The sequence below is a fragment of the Mustela erminea genome, chromosome 13 (assembly GCF_009829155.1).
Source record: "Mustela erminea isolate mMusErm1 chromosome 13, mMusErm1.Pri, whole genome shotgun sequence".
Classification (NCBI taxonomy): Eukaryota; Metazoa; Chordata; class Mammalia; order Carnivora; family Mustelidae; genus Mustela; species Mustela erminea.
Window position 1 is genome coordinate 64,787,515 of NC_045626.1, and position 9,898 is coordinate 64,797,412.

General features: G+C 60.8%; 1 protein-coding gene across 4 annotated transcripts in view; it reads left to right on the forward strand.

Annotated features, from left to right (window-relative positions):
* CABIN1 (calcineurin binding protein 1) overlaps nucleotides 1-9,898 on the forward strand; it is a 150,181-nt gene extending 140,283 nt beyond the window's left edge. For all 4 annotated transcript variants that reach the window (XM_032310064.1, XM_032310065.1, XM_032310066.1 and 1 more), the window contains 5 exons: nucleotides 523-597; nucleotides 2,681-2,963; nucleotides 7,876-8,040; nucleotides 9,050-9,276; nucleotides 9,386-9,898. In XM_032310064.1, the coding sequence (XP_032165955.1) occupies nucleotides 523-597; nucleotides 2,681-2,963; nucleotides 7,876-8,040; nucleotides 9,050-9,276; nucleotides 9,386-9,529 (894 nt within the window). In that variant the 3' untranslated portion in view covers nucleotides 9,530-9,898. The remainder of the gene's footprint in view (nucleotides 1-522; nucleotides 598-2,680; nucleotides 2,964-7,875; nucleotides 8,041-9,049; nucleotides 9,277-9,385) is intronic.

Here is a 9,898-nt window from a genome sequence, read left to right on the forward strand (position 1 = left end):
GGGTGAATAAGAACCACGCCCTGCATTCCCTGCTGGTGAGGGTGGGCCCTTCCTACCCTGCCTGTCCCCTCCTGGCTGCTCCTGCCACCCCGGCCTGCCCTTCACACCCTGCCCACTGCTCCACCAGGGCGGCCCCCGGGCCTCCCCAGCCTGGTTGCCATCCCCCCGGCACCCTGGGCTCTTGGGCTCTGGGTGAGTCAGAGTTTCCCTCCCCCACCACCACCCAGACCTTAGACTCATCCTGCTCACTTGAGGAGCAGGATCTGGCTCCCCTTCTGCCAGTCTCAGCCCCTGAGGACATGATAACATGGTCCTGGACATGATCTCAATAGGACCGGCCTGGCCCAGAGCAGTGGCCCTGCAGGATGGACCTGGGAGATGGATGTGTGCTTCTGCCCATGCTCCCCAAACAAGACAGGAGTGTCAGGGGATCGAGAGCAGCTGGTCCTCACACTCCGGGGGGCCAGGACGAGGCCAGCCACCTGGCCTGGGTCCTTTGACTTTGAGTGTTTCCTTGCTCAGGTGGACGAGGAGGCTGCGCTGGAGCAGGCTGTGAAGTTCTGTCAGGTCCACCTCGGGGCCGCTGCCCAGAGACAGGTAAGCTGGACCCAGCCTGTGCCAACCTCCTCATATGGGGCCAGCCCCATGCCAGGACCCTAGGCTGCAGGCTGCGAAGTGGGCATACCTCAGGAGGGACCGTTTGTGGCGTCAGCCTGGGCCAAGGAGAGATGGAGGAGGCAGCCCATAGGGAGCATTGTATGGTGGGTGGGGCCTTGGCAGACCCAGACCCCAGCTCTGAGTGTGTGACCTGAGGGGTCCCCTCACCTCAGCTGCCTTTTCTGTAAATGGGAAAGATGGTCCTTACCCAGCTGAGCTCACCTGGAAATGTCACTCCATTTGGGACAAAGGTAGAGGAAGGGATGCAGGGCTGGGATATGAATTGGATAGGAGCAGAATGGATGAGTGTCCTGAGGTTTATTCAGCAAGGGAGGGAGCAGAGTGCTGCCGGGTTTGTGAAAGACTCCCCACTCCTGAGTGGAGAGGATGGGCTGGTGCAGGGGCCCAGTGAGCTGCAGGTGGGCTTGAGATGTCAGAAGATGGGCCAGCGTGACTTGGTGGCAGGGAGGAGGGGTGAGGCCCTCCTGGGCTCTGGCCGGTGGCTTTTCCTCTAGGAGAGAGGTCTAGGCCAGAACCCTGGGTGATGCCCCTGAAGCCATCAGTTTGGGGCTCAGAAGCCACAGCTTTTGAGAAGTGGTGGAACTGAGGAGAGGGTGAGGGGCCAGGGCTGAAGGAGAGGGGTTTCCTGGGAGAGGCCCAGCTCAAGAAAAGGCCCATAGGCAGGGTTTGGCCAGCAGAGAAAGGAGGCACCCTGTCTAAAGCTAGGGGGCCGTTGCAGTTCTGTTCAGTAGTGCCAATGGGGCATCTTCCTATACCACATATGGGCATTTCTTTAAGAGTGACCCCAGGCCTGGGTCGTTGGGTCAGAGGGCAAATACTTGCCATTTGAATAGGTGTGGCTTCTTGTCCTTACAAGGGTGGCCCAACTGCCCCTTCCCCAGCAGCACAAGAGAGCATGTCTTGCCCTCCCATCGTTGCCCACACATGGCCCTTTCATGGCATTTCCCCCTAGGGAGGTACCCCATAGGGAGTCCAGAGGCAGGAACTCAGGACAATGGGCATCCACCTACAGCCCAGGGACTCAAGTCCCATGTTCCCCAGCAGCAGGCTGCTGGATGCTATTAGTGTCCAGATAGGCTTCCTCTCAGTGAAATGGGGCAGCAGGCCACCATCCCTGCCCAGGGCTCTAGGTCTGAGGAAGTCCAGTTGGATCTTGACCAAGCAGGCTGATCCCCCAGCTGAGGACCAGAAGCCCAGAAGAGACCTGCAGTTCCTGTGACCTGCTCGGCCCTCACCACAGCCTCTGCTACATGGAGCAGGAGTAACTGCCCGAGGCCACAGTGTGGGGCTTGGCCCCAGGGGTACCCTCCTGCCTCCTCTGCCAACCCAGGTAGAGGCAGGTTGGCAATGAGCACTCCAGACAGAGGATGGCTGTTTCTGATGCAGGCTTTGAAAGGGTGCTCTTAGTGATAGGACCACATAGGAAATCCCCAAATACCTACCTTCCCTGTCTTGTGGCAAAAGGAGATACTGAGCTGGCAGGAGCCAAGGGCAGGGAAGGGTCACATTTCTTAGATTAGATCAAGGTCCAAAGAGGATCAGCAGGCAGCAGGGGCCTGGGCCCGCCTCTGGCCATGCAGGTTGCGGGGCTGCGGTTGGGGGAGAGGTTATGGCCCTGAATCTGTTTCCCCTGCCTCTCAGAGAGGGTCCATTTTGCTGTAGTCCCCAAATTGGTCGCAGTGACCCCCTGCCTGGAGTCGTGCTTCTCTCCAGGAGGCTCCTGGGAATGGGAGCATGAGGTTGGCCAGCTGCAGGCCCTCCACTGAGTCCCTATCAGGAGGGCCTGGACATCCTCCCAGGGAGGGGTTACGGGTCCCCAGCAGTTTCCTAGCATTGCAGAGTCCTGAAGGGCTGCCTGGAGGCCTCGCTGGGAGCATGGGGGGCTCAGGGTTTGGTGACACAAGGGCAGGTTGGCAGTCCCAGACCCAGACAGGTGTCCTGTGGGATGGCGAGGGCTCTGGGCTGCCCAGCGAGCCTTCCTCACCTCCCTTTGTTCTTACAGGCTGCAGGGGATACACCTACCACCCCAAAGCACCCCAAGGATAGCCGAGAGAACTTTTTCCCTGGGGCTGTGGCTCCCACGGCTCCTGACCCTGTGCCAGCTGACGCTATCCAGCGGCCCAGTGACGCTCACACCAAACCTCGCCCTGCACCGGCCACCTCCACGGCGCTCATCCCTGGCCCTCCCTCAGCGTCGGCCTCCACACCAGACCCATCCAAGGACTCAGGGCCCCCCCGGCCACATAGGCCTGAAGCCACCCCCAGCATGGTCTCTCTGGGCCCAGGTAGGTCCCATCCCATCCACTAGACAGTGAGGCTAGAGCTGGGCCCTGGCCTCTGCCACCAGTGGCAGCAAGTCCTGATCCTTGCACGGGGAGTGGGGGCAGGGCAGGGTGAGGCCAGGGCGACCTCCAGCCGGGTGATCCTTGAGAAGCATATCATGGGAGCCCTGGAGGGCTGGGGGCACAACCTGCTGGCATGCCCACCACTCTCTCAACCTTCCTCCCATCCCAAAATGGAAGTGGGGACAGCAGCCCCTTCACAGTGGGTGTGGCAAGGAGGTGGGGAGGAGCCAGCATTGACATCAGGTGTTTATCTGTTGCTTTCTCTTACCACAAAACCTTGTGATGAGTAGATAAATAGGAATTCTGGAGAGGAGAGGGCATCCTGACTTCAGCTTCCCAGAGACCTTACAGGGCTGTGAGCCATCCCTGGGTACCTGCTGTGGTTGGGGGCATTCCTACCCAGGCCCCCATGGGCAAGGCATACGGAAGCCAGCCAGCATAGGGCAGAGCAAGGTTGGTTGGTGGGCTTGTGAGGGACAAGCAACAGGGTCCTGGGCTCTGGCAGAGGCCTTCTAAAGGTTTCTTCTAAAACCCAAGATACCCTTGGGAACAGCAGCCCACAGGCAGGGACAGCCTGCAGACCAGAGGGCAGACAGGCCTGTAGCTTTCCTGGGAGGGGACACTGACCCTGCTTCTGGGACCAGCCTATGCCCCTGCCCTCCCTGCCCTGCTTCTGGGACCAGCCTATGCCCCTACTGAGGCCCTGCACTGGCTCTTTGCTCCTTCTGGTTCATCTGGCTGCCCGGTCACAGTCCCATGCAGCCTTTTGGCTGTCACCTTGACGTGAAGGCAGCGGTGGCAGCCGTGAGCCAGGTGCTCCCCGAGTGGAGGCCGAGGGTGGCAGTGCTCCCTGTCTTCGCTCTTTCCTGCAGTTGTGCAGCCATTGAGTGCTCACCTGATGCCAGTCCCCAGTTTGCTTTGAGGATCATAGAGGTATAGGGACCCTCTGCCCCATTGCTTACAATTACAGAGGTCATGGCCTCATGAGATAAAGAATCACTTAACCTTAAGTCAGCTCCTGCAGCTGTTTGTTCGGAGCGGAGCCTCTGAAGCTGTGGGACAAAGGGCAGTTCCCCCTCCAGGTGACCTTGGCTGTTCTTGCTCCCTCTGGGTAGCTTATTGTGTCTCCGTGTCCGGCGCACCGTGTGTAAGATGGCAGTGACACACATTCCGCACAGCGCTTGGCAGAAGCAAGCACAGCCACCCTGCGAGTTCTGGGTGTGGTGATAGACCACGGGAGTCCACGGCCCAGGGAAACCGCTCCCTCCCACGATGACTTGGCTTTCGCCAGGGTGTCCCCACCCCCGCACTTTAGGCTCTTGGCCTGCACCTGACTCACCCCCGTGATCCCGCAGCCCCTGAGGATCAGGAATTCGGGAGGGTCAAAGTGTCAGCCGTCATCTCTTCACTCAGTTGCTGACAGGTCTCAGGTTCTCACTGGCTGATGACTGGAGGCCTCAGATCCTCCACTGTGGGCCTCTCCCTGGGCTGCTGAGGGTCCTCAGGGGACCCGAGCCCGGGGTCTGAGAGAGAGAGAACACTCAAAGGAATCCGCACCATCCTTTATAACCTGACCTTGGAAGTGAGTGACCATCACTGATGCTGGCCACACGTGAGCGGGTACAGGGTGGGAAGGTTCCTCCGGGGGTGAATAGCAGGAAGTGGGGACAGCAGGCCACCTGGAGCCTGGCTGTCTTCCTTCTCTCTCCTGCTCACCATGCCCTGGACCCAGGCAGGCCCCAAACTGTGACTCACTCATTTTTTCCCTCTGTTAGATCAGTGCAAGAGCGTGTACTTCCCGGTGTTTTTCTTTGTCCTGGAGAATGGATCCTTTCTTATTTCCTTCCTCCGAATTAAACTGAACAGCCTTTTGCTAGGACCGAACTCTTACCTGACACTGGGAGAGGGAGCATCCCTGGGTAGAGAGTATGGGACACGTGGCCCTGGTGCGGAGCGACCTGCCAGCCCCTGGGGACCGCCTCAGGATCTGCAGCCTGGTGGCGTTTGGCTGGCAGTGTCGGGGTGGCCACCCTGATGCTTCCCAGGGCTTTCTGGGCTGGCGTCAGGGCTGTGCTTGGAGAGGCACGTTGGCTCAGAGCCTACCTCCCACAATCTCCAGGACAGGGAGAGCACTGGGAAGGGATCACCCAGAGGTGACAGGGTGGCCTGGTGATGTGATCTGCATCTGTCCCGGTGCCCAGTGGGCAACCCAGACCCAGGTGTAAGTTTGGATGGGCAGGAAGGGAAGGCTTGCCCTGCGGAGGTGCCTAGGAACTATAGAGTATACAGGCTAGGAGCTGCAGTCAGAGACGGTGGCAGTACAGGAGGTCACGAGCCACCTGAGAGAGCAGGCTTGGGATGGATCTTCACAGGACACTGTCCCCAAGGTTCGAGAACAGGGGCAAAGCAGCCTTGGAAGAGACCTGGCCTGGCACTGTCCCCAAGGTGGACACCCCTACCCTGCACCTCCCCTGGGGTGCCCCTCACCCTTGCCTAATGGCTCCGGCCAGGGGAAGGCAGCTGACAGTGGCTGGCAGTGTCCACTCCTGACTTGTTCCACCCGCTGGGGCCTGCAGATGGGCGGGGACGCTCTCCAGCTTCCCTGGTCACTCACTAAGACTTCACCCATCTGCCCACCTCATGCTGACCAGGGCTGCTGGCCTCATGTGGCAGATGCATCCCCTTGGGGAGGCTCCTAACCTTGTGTCCCCCAGCCCCCACCTCTGTACTGAGCACCTCCATGCTTGTCTCTTTGTTGGGCGTCTGCCCGCCACAGGCCCAGACTTGGTTTCGTGCTAGAATAGTGCCCGGTCCATGAGTAAGTGAGGGTCCCTTTTGCTGAGGGGTCAGGCCTTCAGAGTGGGCAACTAGATCAGGGAGGGAGAGTGGAAAGGACACTTCGGGCCTTTCCATTCTCAGGTCAGGAAACGCCTGCCTGAGCAGGACCCCACCGGCCAGTGAGTTAAGCAGGCTGTAAAGCCAGCCTCTTGCCATTTTGAGAAGCCAGGAAGAGTCTGAGTCAGGGCTGGCACTTCTAGGACACTCGTCCTTGGGGACCTGGTGCCCAGGCCTTGAGTCTGCCCAGGGGAAGAGAGAGAGTAGCCCGATAGCAGAGGATTCCAGCCTGGCCATACATTTCCCACTGACCAAGAACCTGAGACCCAGGAGTCCAGGGGGCCCCACAGGGCCCTTCTCTAAAGGCTGGGCCTCCAGGTTAACCCCCCACCCCCCACTCAGGCCCACTTGCAGCTTTCCTCACAGGCCTCTAGGGCGGTCTTGGTTGTGGGGGGGGGTGCTGCTGGGCCTAGGGAGCATTACCCCACATGCTTGAAGCTCTCTGCTAGATGCCCTTGCCCCAAGTGTCCCTTCTCCTCCTGGTAGCCCACCAAGAGGAAAGGGCCTGCAGAGGGTGAACAGCCCCCTGGGGTAGGAGAGAGCCAGCATGACACCTGGCCCCTGAGGGCAGCCTCCATCCATTTTTCCAGCTCCAGGCCCTCCCTGCACCCTGTTCTGCTCCTCCCCCAACGTGCTCCTGTCCTATAGATGCCTATCAGCAGGGAAGCCAGCTTCCCTTCCAGGCCACCTTAGCACTGCTCCAGACCCTGCAGGGGACAGCGGCATGAGAAGAGGGTGGGCAGAGGTAGGCAGAGTGGTACCACCTCTAGAAAGGCCTGGACCAGGCACCTACTACTGGGCCTGCTTCATGAGTGCATGCCCAGCCACAGCAAACCAAGTCCCACTCAGATTCAGGGACTTGAATTCATGCTGTGGCCCCTGTTCCCCAGGTCCGGGAGGGCAGCAGAAAGAGCCTTCCAAGGTGCTCATCCCTGCTTGGGGGATGTGTAGGGGGGTGTAGTGTAGGGGGCTGGACCCTAGGACAAAGAGGCTGTGATCATGACTGCCAGGCAGTGGGTCCTGAGGAAGAGAGGGACTGGCTCATGGCATAGACAGCCAGGGAAGGCTCTGTCCTCCAGGAGCTGGAAGCCAGCAGGCAGGAGGCCAGGGTGCTAAGTCATCCCGTCTTTGTTCCTTCCCAAGAGCTTTCACTCCTGCTTCTCCCTGGGTGGAGGAGGGCTGAGGGGACACTTCACCTGCTGGAGAAGGGGAAGGCAGGACTTGATGGGGAAGTGGGGGAGTGGAAGGGTGGTGAGGTGATGGCCCACCTCGGCCTGAATACAAAGGAAGAGTGGAATAAGGTGAGGAAAGGAACGGGAGGAGGCCTGGATGCAGCAGGAGCTGAGGGGCGGCTGCAACCCAGGGGGGCTGGGAGCCCCTGGACCGATGCTGACTAACGGCCTGGCTGGCAGCCATAGGTGCAGCCAGCACCCTTCAGGCCCATCAGGCCTTAGCTCAAAGGAGGCCAGTTCCCGGCCCCTGCCTCATGGCAGGGAAGGTGTGGCCTGGCGGGAGGGCATGGTGCCAGCACACCACTCCATCCACTTTGGTGTTAGCTAGCTGGCTTGGTTTTGGGTCGTGACCATGTTTCTCAGTGCCTCTCCCACAGGCTAGAGGGAAGAGCCCGTGAGCCCATCTCTGAAGTCCCGTGATGGTGTTTGACGGGGCTGGGGAGCGCATAGTGTCCATGATCCCCTGCTGTGTCAGGCCCACACTGACCCCAGCTAGTGAGCTGTCCCCACCAGCGTCCACCCAGAGTGGGAGTGGTTTCCTGCCAGTACCAGACTGGCCCCACCCATGCGACTGTTCCAGAGAAGCCCTTGCTGGTCCACAGGTGGAGGTGGCACGCTGTCTCTGTGCAGTTCTCCTGCTAGGTGTCCCAGGGTTCAGGAGGGAGGGTCCTTGTCTTCCAGGCTGAGTGAGGACTATAACTTACAGCCCTCCTGCGTCCCCACAGAGGGAGAGGAGCTGGCAGGAGCAGCAGAGGGCATGGGCTTCCCGCCCCAGGAGCCACTGTGCAGTGAGCAGGTGAAGACTGTCCCCGAGAGCCCTTCAGCAGAGCCACACTGCTGGCCCACAGAGCCCACGCCCCGGACAGGCACCGAGCCCACATGCAGCCAGGGTAAGGCGACTTGGGAGCAGTGTGGGGAGCTTTGCCTTGGTTGGGGGGGGACACAGGGTGAACAGCTGGTGGAGCCGGGCCTGGGAGGACCCAGTGGTGGGGAAGCCGAGTGGAGTGGCAACTGGGCATGGAGGCCTGGGCTGAAGAGCTGGGGAGTAGAGAGCCCCTTATTCTACCTCCAGCTCCAGAGACTGGCAAGGGCCGGTGGCCAGCCCAAGCTAAGGCTGCTCAGTCCTGGGGAGGAGCCCCCCCAGCCCAGAGATGGGGACCAAGGGAGTGGCTGACATGTGGAGGGAGGAGTCGGCCCTCCAGACCGTTGCCTGCATAGTAGTCATCCTTTCCCAACTGGCTGGCCCCCTCGGGGATTCCTCAGGTTCAGGGATCTCACCGACCCTACTCAGGACCACAGGGCCTGGTGCCAGCCCTGCAGAGTCAGGCATGGGCACTGAGTAAGCCCCGCTCCTTTTAAAGCCATGGGACCTCGGAGGAATGTGGAGACCAGCCAGGCCGACCCCATGGCTCAGGACTCTTAGAACTTCCCGGAGGCTGCCTGCCCTGGAACTGCTGCCTCCAGGCTCTGGGGATACACAGCCCCAATGCTGGCTCCGGGCCCCAGCATCCTCCCTGGGGTATGGACACCATGAGGACATGCATCCTAGGATTGATGCAGGGATGGAACAGTTCATGTGTGCACGGTGCCTGCAGGGCCTACAGAATCCTTGGGAAAGCTCCAGGGGCTTGCCTGTTTCCTGGGCCCTGGACTCCCCAGGGGGTCCTAGTCCCCAGGCCCCACAGCCCAGAGCCAGACCTGGGCAGTCAGGGGGGCAGACACAGCAGGGGGCCTGGAGCCTGCCAGCCAGCACAGACCAGAGGGCCGAGAGAAAGCACAGGAGGAGGCGTTCTTGGTTGCCTCTGTCTTCCAGAGGGAAAACTGATGCTCAAGCCAGGGAAGGGCAGGCAGGTCCAGGAGGCTGTGAACAAGGCTCAGCTCCCACGGTCCACCCCACAGTCACCAGCTCCAAGGTGCCCAGCAGTGTGAGTGCCCAGCCACCCGAGGGCCCCCCCGGCAAGGCAGAGCCTGGCCGGGCCAAGTCGCGCCTCCTGCCCAGCATGCCAAAGCTGGTCATCCCCTCGGCCGCCACCAAGTTCCCCCCTGAGATCACCGTCACGCCGCCCACCCCAACCCTGCTCTCACCCAAAGGCAGCATCTCGGAGGAGACCAAGCAGAAGCTGAAGGTGACCACGGGTGCCGAGTGGGGGGCATGGGCGGGACGTGGGCTACAGGTGGGACTGGGGCCGGGCCTGGGCCACCTCTGACCAGCGCCCTGCCCCGCTTTGTGTGCAGTCTGCCATCCTGTCAGCCCAGTCAGCGGCCAATGTGCGGAAGGAGAGCCTGTGCCAGCCGGCCCTGGAGGTCCTGGAGACGTCAAGCCAGGAGTCCTCTCTGGAGAGCGAGACGGATGAGGATGACGACTACATGGACATCTGAGGGCTGGGGCCTCCCCGCCTTGGCCTGAACCCCTTGGGCCATGCCTGACCCAGGCACAGCACGATTCCCTATGCAGGCCCTGGTCTGCCCAGCCTCCATCCCTTGCGGTGTCCTCCCCACCTGCCTAGGCCGTTGTCTGTCCCCACTGCATGGGGGCCTGGAGGAGGCTTGCACAACAGGGCTGGCATCCTTTTCTATGAAATGTTGACTTTGTATAAACGTGCCCATGCCCAGCCCAGGTGGCCATGTCCACACCTCGATGCCCGGATGAGCCAGGTTCTGCCTGTGTCACAGCAGAGGGGTCATTTAGGGTTGGGCTCGCCCCAACTCCCTTTTTTTGGTTTCTTTTCTAATAAAGATGGAATAGTT